The sequence below is a fragment of the Lithobates pipiens genome, unplaced genomic scaffold (assembly GCF_037356315.1).
Source record: "Lithobates pipiens isolate NorthernLeopardFrog02 unplaced genomic scaffold, aLitPip1_a1.2 Scaffold_8, whole genome shotgun sequence".
Taxonomy (NCBI): Eukaryota; Metazoa; Chordata; class Amphibia; order Anura; family Ranidae; genus Lithobates; species Lithobates pipiens.
The window spans coordinates 60,624,299-60,641,467 of NW_027507903.1; the positions used below are offsets into that span (position 1 = coordinate 60,624,299).

Genomic DNA, 17,169 nt, shown 5'->3' on the forward strand with positions numbered 1-17,169 from the left:
CCCAAACACAATATCCTCATGCCTTTTTACATCCACCTGATAGAATCTGATAAATCTATGGACTGAAGACCAAGTTGCGGCCTTGCAGGTTTGAGCCACAGAAGCTTAGTGATGCACTGCCCATGGAGCACTAATAGCCCTAGAGGAGTGTGTTTTGATTTGAGAGGGTGGAATCTACCCTCTTTAAACCATAAGCTTGAAAGATTACTTTTCAAATACATTTAGAAATAGTAGATTTCGATACTGCCTGTCCTCTTTTAGGACCTTGAGGCAATATGAACAAAACATCTGTTTTCATAATCTGATCAGTCGCCTTTAGGCTAGGTTCACATTGCTGCGATGCGGGAACGCCGCGAATCCGCGGCGTTTTCCCGCATCGCATACCTCCCGCCGGCAGTTCACACTGCCCTATGCGGACGGCTGGGGGTGTCAATGTTATGTTAATGACACCCCCAGATCCGTCGGCATATCGCAGTGCGATCTGCCGACTCGCACAGGAATCGGATCGCATGGTGTGAACCCCCATGCGATCCGATTCCGTTGCGGACCCAAAAAAGGGTCCCGTGCGAGTTTGCTGCGGGACCGCTGCGAGTTCAGCCATACTATCTGTATGGCTGAACTCGCAGCGCTACGGAGATCGGATGTGATTTGCTGTGCGAATCACATCCGGATCTCCCCCCGCAGCAGTGTGAACCCAGCCTTAAGTAGACACTGAGTGCTCTCACCACATCAAGAGAATGTGGTGATTTTTCTTCCATAGAACAGGGTTCAGGAAAAAATTAAGGTAAAAAGTTAGGATGAGGACGAAATACTACTTAATATCCTACTACTTAATATATTATATGTGAACAATAATTATATGGCTCTTTACAAAAAAAGAGCAGCCAATTCTGATACCCTTCATGCAGCAGATATGGGTACAAGAAAAAATAGTTTCCTTGTCAAAAAAGGACTAAGACCCGATTAGCCACGAGTCCTAACTCCTGACTCTGAAGATATGCTATATGCTAGAGGGTCAATAGGCTCCTGTCTAAATAGGCCCTAGTATGTGTATGTATGAATGTGAGTTAGAGACCTTAGATTGTAAGCTCCTTGAGGGAAGGGACTGATGTGAATGTACAATATACACACACAGGCCACTTTATTAGATGCACCTTGCTAGTACCGGGTTGGATCCCGTTTTGCTTTCATAACTGCTTTCATTCTTCATGGCATAGATTCAATAAGGTGTTGGAAACATTCCTCAGAGATTTTGGTCCATATTGACATGATACAATCACACAATTGCTGCAGATTTGTCGGCTGCACATCCACGATGGGAATCTCCCATTACGCCACATCCCAAATGTGCTCTATTGGATTGACATCTGGTGACTGTGGAGGCCATTGGAGTACAGTGACCTCATTGTCATGTTCAAGAAACGAGTGGGGAGATGATTTGAGCTTTGTGACATGGTGCATTTTCCTACTGGAAGCTGCTTGAAAAGCGCCTCTCAAGCCACCCCTGTGTAAGAGCCCGAGTGCTTTCACACTGGGACGGTGTGCTTGCAGGGCAGGAAAAAAAGAGTCCTGCAAGCACCATATTTGGGGCGGTGTGGGAGCAACGGGCAATCAATGGGCTGCCCATTAATTGCCCATTGCTCCCGCACAGTCCCAAAGATTTACCTCCTATTTTTAGCGCAAAAATGCCTAGAAAGCGCCCCAGTGTGGAAGGGGTCTTAAATATACACTCACCAGCCACTTTATTAGGAAAGGAAGGGAAAGGGAAAGAAAAGAAAGAATTTCTGCACTGAAGGTCACAAGGGGTAGTAGAAAGAAAAAACCTGCTGGTACAATAGGTGGAGTATCACACTATGTAATCCAGGAAAAGCGTTTTGCAGTCGCTTTTAACACGGGGTTAAAAGCACCCCGCTAGCGGCCAAAAAACGACCCTATAACAGCGGTAAAGCACTGCTAAAACTAGCGGCGCTTTACCGCTAACGCCCTCAACGCCCCGGTGTGAAAGTAGCCTAAAGTGCTGTGTAAATTGACGGTGTTATACAAGTACCTATAATAAATAAAATAAAAAAATAACTTAATTATCTAACAGAAAGGTTAATGTGCTCCGGGTCTACTAATGGGGTGAAGACTTAAAGACTATCACACAGAGCTACAAGACATCTGGTATCCATAAAAACCATTTAAACTCCAGGAGAGGTCAGCGCACATAAGAGCTGAAAAAATGATTGTTCTTCAACTCTACTGCAACATGCCTGGTGTACCAGGACACCTTGCCCTTCTGTGAGCCATCATGAAACTAATGGTCTAATTATAATCTAACCTCATGTTTCCACAGGTTCTTTAACAGACAGAACATTTACATTCCGCTCTTTGGTTAAGGTCACTTCTAAGTTTCATTTAGCACAATTTGGCAGCTTTGTAAAAGGCCCAGTATAAGGGGACTGCTATTATTCTTCACAAATATGTATATATATAAAACCTTAGATACGTTGTATTGTGTGAGCTATGAAGTCAGGGAATAACTCAAATCTAAACAAACCTTTCTAGAATTTGGAATGGCAGTGCTAAATATCATAAACCAGGGGTGTCCAACCAGTGGCCCGGGGGCCACCTGTGGCCCGCAGAGCCCTCTGATGTGGCCCTCGACCTCCTGCTCTAAGAAGGCAGGTTGGCAAGCCCAGATCACGGGTTGCCAACCCGCCATCCCAGAGCAGCAGTTTTGTGAATGAAGCCGCTGGTAGTGGAAGCAAGTGGCTGCGGAGCAGAGCCACATAAGCCAATGCTTCCTGTATAGTGCCCGCTTCTGTGACAGGCAGAGTGATACCAAATGCACTCCGCCTAGGACAGCAACAGCCAGTGAATCCAGAATGGAAGACAGTTATTAAAGGTAAGTTTACTACTAAATTCACAGTATATATGTATATATCTGTTTTGCAGTGGTTACTGGGCTGCTTTCAAACTGATCCGCAGGTGCAGTGCAGCTGCGGGTTACCTGCATTGAACCATAGACTTCTGTTATTATCTGCGGGTTTGTTGCACCTTTAGAAAGTGCGCCACACCTGCAGGCTATAATAGAAGTTTACGGCAAAGTGCAGCTACCCTGCATAAAATTCACAGGTTCACTGCGCTGCACCCGCGGTTTGGGCAAATCGCAGCGCATCAGTGTGAAAGCAGCCTTAGGCCCCTTTCACATGATTGGTCCAACCCAATCGGACTTACTATTCACCTCTATGGAGTAGCACTCGCCTACCTAAAAAAAATAGAAAGGGATCTGCCCCTTCCATCTGGGCGAATAGGATTGGATCAGAGGGCCCACAGATTAGAGTGGGCCGTGTCCGTGGACACGAAACTGTCATCCTCCCACTCCGCTCATTGTGGCCCGCGACCAGTTACCAATTCGCTTAAGTGGCCCTCGCTCTTCAAAAAGTTGAGCACCCCTGTCATAAACCATAATTTGTTTTAGTTTCTAAAGCTGGGAAAGCTGATTATATGCAAATTAGCTGATTTAAAACTAGACAAGAAAAATAAATGATGATCGTTACTCATCCTGCTTTCAGATCATTGGAAGTCACAGAGAGTCAAGCTGAGTCTTTGCCCTCACCACTGAACATAATGATTGACACATGAAGAACAGGACACCTCCTTGGGGTCCATGAGAACTCGGCTTTTTTTGTCCTGGATTCACATAGAGCTAATCTATGACATGATAAGTATGAATAAAGGCCACAAAACAAATTCAAATATTCATCTTGTTACTTTTCCCACGTGTACCTGCCCATTGGATCTTTGTTTAAAGTGTACATCCAGCCAACATTTTTTACCAAGTTTTGGAAAAAGGGAGGAGAAGGATTAGAACCCTTGTGAGATTTGTATAACTATCTGATGCTCTGTTAAACTGCTGACATAGGAAAATCTAACTTTATAATCTTCTTTAGATCTACCAACAACTATGTGTTACAAGGGGCTGCTTGATTGGATACTAGTTGAATGGATAGTTTAGGGAGGTCCTCATTAAAAATAGTTTTGGCAAATAGAAGAAAATTGTACAATGAGATTGTAACATGTAAAATAAACACCTGCCCTTACACGCACATGAACTTTAATGGCATCCCAATCTTAGTCCGTGGGGTTCAATATTGAGTTGGCCCACCCTTTGCAGCTTTAAAAGCTTCAACTCTTCTGGGAAGGCCATCCACAAGGTTTACGAGTGTGTCTATTGGAACGTTTCACCATTCTTCTAGAAGCACATTTGTGAGGTCAGTTACTGATGTGGACAAGAAGGCCTGGCTCTCAGTCTCCCCCTCTATATCATCCCAAATGCATTCTATCGGCTTAAGGTCAGGAATGTGTGCAGGCTAGTCATGTTTCTCCACCTCAAACTTGCTTGTCAATATCTTTATGAAGCTTGCTTTGTGCACTGGTCAAAATCATTTGGTGGAGGGGGGATTATGGTGTGGGGTAGTTTTTCAGGGGTTGGGCTTGGCCCCTTAGTTCCAGTAAAGGGAACGTATGAGGTGTCAGCCTACCAGGATATTTTGGACAATTTCATGTTCCCATATTTGTGGGAACAGTTTGGAGATGGCCCCTTCCTCTTCCAACATGATTGCACACCAGTCCACAAAGCAAGGTCCATAAAGACATGGATGGGCGAGTTAGGGGTGGAGAAACTTGACTGGCCTGCGCAGAGTCCTGACCTCAACCCAATAGACACCCTTCTTCTCTCACCTTGTCCTTCTGTGCATTTTGCCTCTTTGCCTTTGTTATCTTTACAACCATACCGTGTTGAAGGTCCATATTAATTGGTCATGTTATAACCTTATTTGGAATACATTTCCATGCATGTGAGTATGATCATGTATGTAATCTCTTTTTTCCGCAAACCAAAAACCACCCCCCCATCTTTCCCCCCCCCCTTTTTTCCCCCCCATCTATACCCTTAAAGCGGAGGTCCACCCTAAAATGGACCTCCGCTCATCGGAATCCCCCCCCCCTCCGGCGCCACAATTGGCACCTTTCAGGGAGGAGGGGGGTGCAGTTACCTGGATAATCCAGGTAACTGCACCCACTTCCGGGATAGCTGTCTGCGGAAAGGGGCGTAGATTACGCCCCTTTCCGCAACTGCCTGCCCCTTTGCGCAAGTGCCCCGCTGCCTGCTGGGAAACACACAGATCCCAGAGGCAGCGGGGACCGTCCGGATTGCGCCGCGCGGCTCGCGTATGCGCAGTAGGGAACCGGGAAATGAAGCCGAAAGGCTCCATTTCCTGATTCCCATACCCAAGATGGCGGCGGCAGCACCCGAGTGTCGATCTAGAGATCGGCTTCGGATGCCGACATCGCGGGCGCGCTGGACAGGTAAGTGTCACCATTTTAAAAGTCAGCAGCTGCAGTATTTGTAGCTGCTGACTTTAAAAAAAAAAAAAAAAAAACGAGTCCCGGCGGACTCCTGCTTTAAGCTCTATATACATGTACATGAGTGTTTTTATTTATTATTTTAGATCAGACTTTTGAATAACATAGACCTGCACAAATAATAGATCCCTAAAGAAGGAGAAAACTCCGTAACGCGTAGGACATATCATATGCAGATTATTGATTTTGTTGGTTATGTATATGTGATGATGTAATAGTTATGTCATATATATACAATTGAAAAGATTTTTCTTCTTTTTTGAACAAGTTTGGTTGTATGTAACTAGGCTGCACATTACAAAATATATTGATGTATTCTTTTTTTATTATGTGTATACTTTTTGATATTTCGTTATAATAAAGTGATTGTATGATTTTATATGTACGTTATAAGTCTCACAGTCTATGCCTGAAAAGTCCTGCCGTTTTGAGGGGATTTGCTTTTTGGTAGAACCTCTATGTTTTGGGATGTTGGCTAAACAAAGTGAAGTACCTGAGATACCTCAATTTTTTTGATTTTTATCAATAGACAACCTTTGGGATGAATTAGAATGGAGACTGTGAACCAGGCCTTCTCGTCCTCATCAGTGCCTGACCTCACAAATGTGCTTCTGGAAGAATGGTCAAACCTTTCTTATAGACACCCTTCCCAGAAGAGTTGAAGCTGTTAAAGCTGCAAAGGGTTGGCCAACTCAATAATGAACCCTACGGACTAAGACTGGGATGCCATTAAAGTTCATATGCATGTAAAGTGTCCCAATACTTTTGGTAATATAGTGTATGATAAGCGGTCGAGCGATTTCCCTTAAAATGGTTCTAAACTCTAAACATTTTTGACCTTAATGCATTACCTGCAAAACTGTAAAAAGTTTGCGGTCTGCCATATCCTGTGATGAGGGAGTGGGGGGCAGGGATGAGCTGAACTGTCCGAGTCTATGGACACAGGCAGTGAGACTTGGAATTGGTGGGCCTTGTGATTTCATGATGGATCTACAACAGGGAGATTTTTTTTTTTTAATTAAGGACTAAAATGTACCCATTTACATGGTGACGGGCGGGGATCTGGGGCCCCCCTTGTTAAAGGGGAACCCCGTTGACAGTTCATGACTCATCGGTTATTAAGGACACAGCAGCCGGCTCCTTAACAACGTTGTTTGCTGGTTGCCAAGGATGCTGCTGGGTCCTTAAATATGGCATGCTGGGACCACTACTTATTCACTGCATCCGTTTTTGTTTGTGAATTTTGCCTCATGAATAAGAACTGCTTTTTAAGGGCTTCTTTGGTCACTTTGCTAATGTTCTTTTGTTAAAAGGCTTGCTGGTTCCTGTCCACAGCCACCAACAGATTGGCCTCTATGTGCTAATTGTGGTGATACACTTTTTGCTTTTATATTAATCAATATCAATCAATTCAGATGGCAATTATGTAGGACTGGAACATTTCTCAAGTTTATAGTCACAGTTCTTGCTAGACCTACACATGTATGTCCAGCTTAATTGTACAAAATAAATTCTTACTAGTAGAGCGGTGGCTCTAGAGACTTTCCACCGCCAGCACTGTGAATGCTGCCTAATAAGTAGAGTAGCTCATTATTACAAGCATCTGCGTGCTGACTAAGCAAGCCAGTGTTCTACAGATATAAGCGAAAACCAATGCATAAAAAGGAATCACTGTCCTTATAGGTGGCACTTAAACTAGTACATATGTTTTGCGTAGTCTAGTAATTTATAAAGTCAGCATACAAGACCTTCTGTAATCCCTGCAGAGCAGTTCCTGTCCCATGATTTGTCCCTTCCCACAGAACAGAGTGAAGAAAAAGGAGGTTTCCAGTCTGTGGTAATTTCAGCACCCAGCATTGGCGAACAGCCATTTTCAGGAACATCTGCATGGGGAATATTGCGTTTGGCTTCCACAGAACTGCACTTTAACAATGCCCTGAATTTGAGCAGCACCAAGAAGGGCAAACTCTCTATCCTTTGCCTATGAAGCCCGGCCCTGTCCAGGCATCCTCCCCACCTAGCTCATTAGACTCTGTCTACCAGTTATTTACCACAAGCAGAGCAGTGAGGGCCAACACTGTGGTAAGCATCACTGCTTGTACTGGCAGAACTTCTGGGTTGAGCTAAATGCTGCTTATCTGTGCCACCTTTCTGTGCACACCCTGGCCATCAACATCTCCTAATCCAGAAATATGAGCAGCACCAGTATGATGTAAATTAGCAGCAACACGCTGCACTGCCACTTGTACAGGTGTCCCCCCACTCTCTTTACTCATAGCTGATGGAAAGTTGGGGGAAGGAAGGTGACAACTATGACCATCTAATTTCATAGTTGGTCTCTAATAAAACATGACCAAAAGGTAACCTCATAAAAAAGCAAGGTCCTGTAAATCCACCTGGTGTTTCCTGCAATGGGTGCTGGCTAGGCAGGGGTCTGTCTAATGCTTCACATTCTGTGGACATGTATAGAAAAAAGTCCCAAACACTCCACACCTAGCAAAGCCATTAGTAAACACATGAAAGCAGCCTCAACCAGCTTCAACCAAAGCCATGACCCAAAGCATGGCTTTGGATGAAGCTGCTTTCACCTGTTTACTAATAACTTTGTGTACGACGTTTGGGACTTTTCTCTATGTGTGACCAAAGACAAGATGTGGAAAACCCTGGTGTGCTTATAATTTAAGGTGCAATGCATCCAACTTGCTAGGGAAAAAGACAAATGGCAAAAAGAGGAGGATGCTGTTGAGCTCCATGGATGAGGGTCCCAGAACTGCCCCAGCACCACACAATTATCCTCAGTACTGTTTATCTCCTGAAAACAAACATGCTATAGATGTTGCCCAAGAAATTTAAAGCCAACCCAGCTGTAAGAAAGTGACTTAAAGCGGAGTTCCACCCAAAAGTGGAACTTCAGCTCATTTGTCTCTTCTCCCCCTCCGGTGCCACAATTGCCACCTTTGGGCGGGAGGGGGGACAGGATATCCTGTTCCCACTTCCGGGAGTCTGGGCCGTGGCCTGTGACATCACCGCGGGGTTCCCTCCTCCTCTTCTCCCTGTCGCCAGGTCAGGGTCTTGCGCATGCGCAGTAGGGTTCCTGGCATGAAGCCAAGGGTGGCAGCAGCACCCGACAGTTGATGGAAAACATCAGCTGCGGTGCCGACATGGCTGGACTCCAGGACAGGTAATATCCTACTGTTAAAGCCAGCAGCGCGGTATGTGTAGTTGCTGGCTATTTTTTTTGGGGGCAGAACACTGCTTTAAGTAGACTAATAAAGTCACAAGGATGTAGACATCTTTAGAGTAAGACAGGTTTTACATATCTGTACATTCTATTCCCCGGTGGAAATTAATAGGATATCTCAAGGTTATAAATAAAGTGACTTTTTCATGAGGAACAAGGTGTGAAATTATGTTATTAACAGCAAAGTGATATGCATAATGACAAAACGAACAAGCCTTATGTAACGTGAATACAAGAAAATTAAGCCCCAGCCCCCATTAATTCATTAGCTAAAAGTCACCTTTTCTTGCTGGTCCTGAATTATTGAAGGTGGTCATTAATGATTAAATAAAAATGGATACCCATGTACGAAAAAGGAAAGATTAAGTCATCAAAATCTGATTTAAAGTTAAAAATAGATTGGTTCAGTTTATTTTCTAGCTAGAATTTACAATATGTTTCGTATTTTTAGTTCAGCTCGATAAAATTGTTCAGGATGCCTTTACCAGAGACCAAAAATTTACAGATTGCATATTTTCAACAAAAGGATGCTGGAGAGAATCTTTATAGTAACACATGATTAGCATGTAGTATCAAAGAGGAAGTAAATCCTAATGGGTTTACTTCCTCTTTGATTCCCTGCAAAGGTAAAGCATAATGGACTACTATGCATCGCATAGTAGTCCATTATGTGTCACTTACCTGACACAGGAGCCAGCGATGTCACCGCTATCCCCTGTAGTTCCATCTTCTTGGTGGGTCTCCGTGGGTCCCCTCCATCTCCATCTTCTTGGTGGGTCTCGCTGCTCCGGTGCTGTGATTTGCCGGAGCAGCGATGACATCACTCCCGTGCATGCGCACGGGAGCCGACACTCACGGCATATCGCCGTGATCTGTGGCTTACCCAGTGCGCCTGCGCGCCGCTGTCTATGGCACATGCGCCGTAGACAGCGGTGGCTGTCTTCAGGTAAATATCTCCTAAACCGTATAGGTTTAGGAGATATTTCGTGGACCTACAGGTAAGCCTTAATCTAGGCTTACCTGTAGGTCAAAGTGGTTTGTAAGGCTTTACAACCACTTTAAGGCTTAAAGTACATCTTGTAGCTACATTTAAAATGGCAGAATATATACAGCTTAATGCCACTAATTCGTGATCTGGCGAGGTGCAGACAAGGATGCAGTTTTCCAATTTTGGGCTTTAGAGAAAAGTCAAAGTTGAGGACTACCATACACTGAATAGCAGAGCTTTGGTCATCTCTTAAGAGGTGCCCTGTGTTAGGTGTGAAGGATATTTCTGAGCAAGGAACAAACAGTACACTATTGAATATCTGGCTGCTGAAATGTCATATTTGTATACAACAATCCGAAATTGAGGCTGCATTGGCCAAAAAGTATCAGGCCTAGCAGATACAAAATGAAGCCAGCCATTCACCAATAGAATTTTGATGGAACATTTTCATTTTCAGAACATTCCTTCGATTTTCTAATGATTAGAGGGGTAATATCGACATTCATTTTCTACAGTAGTAACAATAATATTTCTCATACGAATATGGTTTTCATTCAGGACAATTGTGCATATTGTAATGAGGCCAGTTTAATGGGTCAGGGATTCCATTCAAATAGCAGGTCTTCAAAGTCGTATGACAAGGCGCAGTTTATTCTTTTCAATGGCACCCGTCCAAGTGGCAGTGACTTTGAAAAGCTGCCTGCACTACTCTGATACATCTTTGATCCAGAGAGATTAAAGTCAGATCAATGTCGCAATGAAAATTGTGCAAATTTGGAGTTGCGCTAGTGTCAATGAAGACTTAATGATGGCAAGAAAGAATGTTCCGATAAAAAAAATTTCTTTGAATGTTCAAATGAAAATCGAGCTGTGTATGACCAAGCTTTGGGTAATAAATATCCAATTAAAGCTGATAGTTGTCATATATATTGCTTACCTGGAGCTTATCAGTCACTGATTCACACTCCATCATCAGCTGTGGGATGACTTCACTTTGTTTCCTGAGATCGTCAAGTTCCTGGAAGAAAGAACACAATGAATAAATCTCATAATTAATCCAAAGGGACACTAAGGTAATTGTGCAATTTTGTAGCGGAGCAGATAATAAAAACAATGGGGTTTATTTACTAAAGGCAAATCCACTTTGCATTACAAGTGCGCTTGGAAGTGCAGTCACTGCAGATCTGAGAGGGACATGCAAGGAAAAAAAAAAAAAAAAAAAAGTGCATTTTTTATTGTATATGATTGGATGATAGACATTTTTTTATGTCATAATGTAGAGTATAAGATTTCCTATCATTTGAGCCCAGTCTTGCCACAAACAGTTAATCCAGCTCTGAGCAATCTTTTTATTGTTCAGTGAGATAAATCTTGACAATCAGAAAAACTTTGGCAAATCCTCCCCCTTGCTGTGAGTGACAGATTTACATATCTCGTGCACTAGCCTAAGAGACATGCATTTTTTTTAATTCCCTCCCCCACTACTTTCTTCTGCTGCTCTGCCAGGATTGGATGTTCCCCACCTCAGCATAATTGGGCATGCTGAAGTCATGTGGTTACTTTCCTGTCTTTTCACTGGATGTTAGAGATTATAGCAGAAGTTCAGTGTAAGAAATACACAGGAGAATATGCATATTAACAAGGGGAGTGTAGAGGTGGGCGGGGAGTCTACTGACATCACGACTCCACCCACCGAGCTCCAGGCAACAGACCCACCCACAGAATCTGTGTAAAACAGCGTGCAACCGGCGCAAAAGGAACCAACTAAGTATATCATAGTTTGCTGCAATTAAGTATGAATATCACCCTGTGAGTGAAACAAATTCAAAACAACGTATAAAAATATGGATTGCGCTAACTATTGTCTATACCAACTCATTTAAATATTAACTTCACAGTGTCGTATTAGCAAATCCTTTAGAAACAAATTTAAAGTGCCGTGCATATATCAGAAACATATATAAACCCCTCAACACAAATAAACCATTAATAGAAATCAAAATACATATATATTTGTGCAAATTAGCAACAATATATAAAGTGCAATTCTATGGTATAAAGGAAAGTTTTTTTCCAGTACAGTGAATGTCCTAAGTGACTGATCACTTCTGTGCAAATATATTCCTCCTGTATAAAGTGCTTCTAGATCCACCAATATAAATGTGACTTCACCACCACCTGATGCAATGGCCACTCACCAGATACACCAGAATATAACCAATATAACCAGAACCTGCAATACATTACCTCAACGTTCAGTAATACACTTTAGATATAAGTTTAGGTGTGCTGCAACACAAAGTGAAATTACCACCCAATGCACAACTAGTCAAAACTTTTTTAGGTTAGAAAAATTACACCTATCGCATTTTTATTGCCCTCTGTGGTCCTGCTACGTAGATTCACCCTCTTTGTCCAGCTAACCATTGTCATTGACACAGAAAGTGATTAGAAATCCAAAATTTTCAGTGTATCGAAACATATAACCCTAGGTGCTGGGCACTGGCATGCCCTTGGACTCATACAGTCCTTCATCACCATTGAAAGTCCTCTCTTTTGTACCTGAAACACACAAGACAGTTGCCCTACTGCAGGGGGTGGGAGAATGAACAAGTCTATATCACCTACCCAGGACCTCTACCTTCAGTTTCACAGCTGACCCCTCCGTGTTTTCTTTCCATACCCTTCTCTCATACCCCTTTCTCCCCTCTGTATTACTGCCTTCTCTTCTTTTTCTCCTCCCCTCGCTGTAATTGACCTTGTCAAAGACACTACTCTATTGCAATAACTTGTACCCTGCCTTTGAGTGTTTCTACTTTTCTAGCCTGGCTGGACATTGCCAGGATTTAACTTGCGTTATTTTTTGTCTCGTTGAATGCCATATCTGCCTTGATTTTATAGACCATGTTGGTCTTCCCTTTTGTATACATGTAACCTCTTGTCTCGATATGTGAATACTGACTCTGTAAGTCTGATGTTTTGTATTCAAATCAGAAAGAACAATCAGCGCTCACATGTATCAAAGGAAATAAATTTGCAAGCTGAACACCTCAAGGAGCAATACACGAAACACCTTAGACCCCTTTCACACTGGGGCGTTTTTCAGGCGTTTTTCATGCGCTTTAGCGTTAAAAAAAGCACCTGAAAGAAGCCGCAACTGCAATCCCAATGTAAAAGACCGAGTGCTTTTACACCGAGATCCCTTTCACACTGGGGCGTTTTTCAGGCGCTTTAGCGTTAAAAAAAGCGCCTGAAAGAAGCCGCAACTGCAATCCCAATGTAAAAGCCCGAGGGCTTTCACACTGAGGCGCTGCGCTGGCAGGGCGTCAAAAAAAGTCCAGCAAACAGCTTCTTTGCAGCGCTTTTGGAGTGGGGAATACAATGCTCCTAAAGCGCCCCTTCCCATTGAAATCAATGGGAAGCGCCTGTAAAATGCCTGAAAAACGCAGCGTTTTGTGGTCGCCTTTAACCCTTTATTTGGTCACTAGTAGGGGTTAAAAACGCCCCAATAACGCTCGAAAAACGCTGGTAAAGCGCTGCTAGTTTAAGCGGCGCTTTACGAGCGTTTTTCGGGCGCTGACATTGTGAAAGGGCTCTTAAAGCACTTGGGCTTTCACATTGGGACTGCAGATGAGGCTTCTTTCAAGCGCTTTACAGGTGCTTTTTTTAACGCTAAAGCGCCTGAAAAACACCCCAGTGTGAAAGGGGTCTTAGTCTTGTATGACAACAAAAGAACATGTAGGAAGAAGACATTACGTGGGGAAACAGCTTTTCACTTGTATGTGACCACTCCTTTCATCAGTAGGAATAAACTCTTACCAGCTGGGATGGACCTCTGAAATCTCAGATGGTCAAAAGCGCAAATTCACATCCAAGGTGTGCATGTGCTTTATTGCTTGACTTCCCACGTACCGATGAGGAGATTTTCAGATCCGATTGATCAGGTGCAGCCGACTCCACATGAATGCCCAACAGTTTCACTCCAGGTGTATATATAAACAGGTGTATATGGGCAGGGGAAAGTTTGAGAAAAAAAAAAAAACTCCATCCAAAAAAATAATAATGATGAAAAATGATCTAAGTGTAGCTTAGAAAAGATTGTTTTTATTAATATACACTTTTAAAAAATAAATAATAAAAAAATAATAATAAAAAAATATTCCCCAAAAGCTTCACTTTAAAAGTGAAGCTTTTGGTGAATATTTTTTTATTATTATTTCCCCCGCCCATATACACCTGGAGTGAAACTGCTGGGCATTGATCTGGAGTCGGCTGCACCTGATCAATCGGATCTGAAAATCTCCTCATCGGTACGTGGGAAGTCAAGCAATAAAGCACATGCACACCTTGGATGTGAATTTGCGCTTTTGACCATCTGAGATTTCAGAGGTCCATCCCAGCTGGTAAGAGTTTATTCCTACTGGTGGAAGGAGTGGTCACATACAAGTGAAAAGCTGTTTCCCCACGTAGTGTCTTCTTCCTACATGTTCTTCTGTTGTCATACAAGACTAATATTGATGTTTTGTATTACTCTTGGTTTTTTACATCAATGAAAATGTTGTGAAACAAAGAAGATCCAAAATTTTGCAGTTGTCATCTGAACAAAAGGTGGGGGTAAACGTTCCAATGGGGCCACATGTTCTTGATGACCACCCAAAATGTGGGATTTTCTTTTAATTTCACATTCCATGATAATGGTCATCAGGACAAATAGAGAGGGTGACTAACAGGGGAACATAAAAACCAGACATGGATTCCAATCCCTTTCCACTTCATCAAAAAAAAAAAAAAAAATATAGCCTTTGGTTATACTTCAACCCTTCTAATACTCTATAAAAAAAAACGAAAGAAAGAAAGGTTTGGCCTGCTGCAGATGATTTTGACAGGCCACCTTGTAGCTTCATGGGTGCTATCTTGCTGGCTATGATAACTGCCTTGGCTTTGATACCTCTTGTCATGGGAAATGAACAAGCATGCAGCAAGAGTGCCAGAAAAGTGTCAGGATTTCTTATCACTATTGGTCGTGTGCCTGTGATTCAGAAAAAATTAAAGACAAAGAATCAGCATAAAGCTGGCCTTACACTATTTCAACTTTGGACGATTCCCGAGGAAGCAGATGAAATTCACATAGTAGGTGGCCCTGTAGTCCCCCTACCACCTGACATCCTTAAACTGAAAAATTAAAGGAGTTGGGCAGAAAATTGTCAGCAGAACAGAAGCTGCATCCAATTAGATGCATCTGCTGTTTGGGTATTTTGACAGCTTCCAATGGCTACAATAGTATAGCACAGAGATTCATCCATCCAGAGAAGCCAGATGTGAAAGCCTACATATTTCCCTTATAACGTGTGTCCATTGAATAAACACACACATCTCTCTGCAAAAGAAAAAAAATAATTTTACCATAAGCATTCAAATAAAACACATTCTCAAATCCGTGCATGCTTGGATCACACAAGCAGTTAAGTTTATCTCTATGGAGGAATCATAACTGAATAGCATGCAAATCCCAAGAAACATTAGCATGTAAAACATCCAATATGGTTGATCTTTTGTTCCCTAGAGATCAATAGAATGGAATGTCTCTTGCAATCTGCTGGTAAACACAAGCAAAGGGATCATCACCTCAAGTTTTCTGCCTTTTGCGGAGGTTTAAATTATAACCAAAGCTAATAAAACACGATCATTTGGATATAGTGAAAAATGTTTAATGCTTGTCAGTCTATTTTTCCTACCAGCTTTGTTCCATTTGGGAGAATTCCCTTCCATTTGTACCTTGTAGACATGAGTGGAAATGTTTTTTTCCAAAAGAGAGAATAATCCCCTCTAAGGGCTTAGCCCTTGTACACACGGTCAGAGATTCCGACGGAATGTGTCCTATCGGACCGTTTTGTCGGATATTCTGACTGTGTGTGTGGTCTCCATCCGATCGTTTCCGTCGGAATATCCGACGGACCAACTTTTCCAACTTGCCGGTAAAATGCTCCGATCGGACATACTCCGATCATGTGTAGCCTACTCCGACCGACAAGGTGACACGCATGCTCAGATCAAATTCCTAGACCAAAGCTATTGGCTACTAGCCTGAACATAGTCCCGTCGTAACGAAATAACGTCATCACGTTATGTACAATCGGATTTTCCGACAACTTTGTCCGACCGTATGTATTGCAACAGTTTCGGACAAAATCCAACCGATTTGGTTGTCAGAATGTCCGACCGTGTGTACAAGGGCTAAGACAGTTTCACTGGAACAAGTTTCCCTGTTTTAAGACTGTAAAACCTAAACATCTCACTATGTCTTATGTTATAGTGTAAACTCCGTTAAACTGGACCCAGAGTACGCCCCCCCACACCAAGGAATGTGTGTTTCCCCCCACAAGTAGCGGAAGACACTCCAACTCCCAAAAGCGCGTAAGAACGCAGTCCAGGCCGCCCCCAATCCCAAGATAAAAAAAAGTGGAAAGAAAAAAAAAAAAGGGGGGGGGGGCGGGACGTGCTCTGGTCAGCCAGGAGGAAGTCTTCCAGAAACAGTCCGGGGATCATTAGTCAAATATCCGATCCATGGATCCCATACCTTTTCAAATAACTTCAATTTATCCTGCAAGATTGCCGTCAACCGTTTATTTAACATGAGTCAAGAAAGTTTATCTTTAAGTTGGTCAAATGGTAATGCCGCTGGCTTCCAGGCACTGGCAATTTTAATGTTAGCAGACACAAATATAAATATGAGGATCTGTCTAAGAATTTTGGAGGCCTCCTCAACCTTGCAAGCCAGTAACACGTGATTTGGTGACTTAGGTTAATTTAAGTGAGAGTAAAAATGAAATTGTAAACCCTGATCTGGAACCGCCTTACCTTGGGGCATTGCTATCGTATGTGGTAGGCCCCTTCCTGACCGCAGCCTTAGCCCTTGTACACACGGTCGGAAATTCCGATGGAAAAAGTCAGATCGAACAGTGTTGTCAGATAATCCGAAAGTGTGTGGGCTCCATCTGACTTTTTCCATCGAAATGTCCGACCAACAAAGTTTGACAGCTGGATATAAAATTTTCTGTCAACATGATCCGATCGGACTTTATCGAATCGTTTGTAGAGAATTCCGATCGGACAAAGTGCCACGCATGCTCAGATCAAATTACGAGACCAAAGCCATTGGCTAATAGCCTGAACGTAGTCCCGTCGCAACAACTGGACGTCATCACGTTCCGTACGATCGGATTTTGCAGCAACTTTGTCCGACCGCGTGTATGCAACACCAGTTTTGGACAAAATCCGCCGGATTTTGATGTCGGAATCTCCGACCGTGTGTACAAAGGCTTAGAGGAAGCCCCCCAGGACAAAAATGGCCAATCTGGCCGGTAAAATGCTTTGGTTTTAGACTCAATTTAATGGTTAGGTGCTACAGTTTGCAATCTCTTTCACTTTTTCAAAAAGTGCTGACCGCAGTAGTCTAATCTCCAGAAAATATTAACAAGCAAGTTTAAATAAATGTGATTTCAGCAGTGAATTCAGCTTTTTCTATTTCCAG

The 17,169-nt window shown here is 42.9% G+C and overlaps 1 protein-coding gene across 1 annotated transcript in view; it reads right to left on the reverse strand.

Moving 5' to 3' along the window:
* The window catches only part of HOMER2 (homer scaffold protein 2), a 315,280-nt gene that overhangs the window by 17,917 nt on the left and 280,194 nt on the right, over positions 1–17,169 (reverse strand). The window contains exon 8 of the mRNA XM_077472968.1: positions 10,576–10,656. Within this exon, the coding sequence (XP_077329094.1) occupies positions 10,576–10,656 (81 nt within the window). The remainder of the gene's footprint in view (positions 1–10,575; positions 10,657–17,169) is intronic.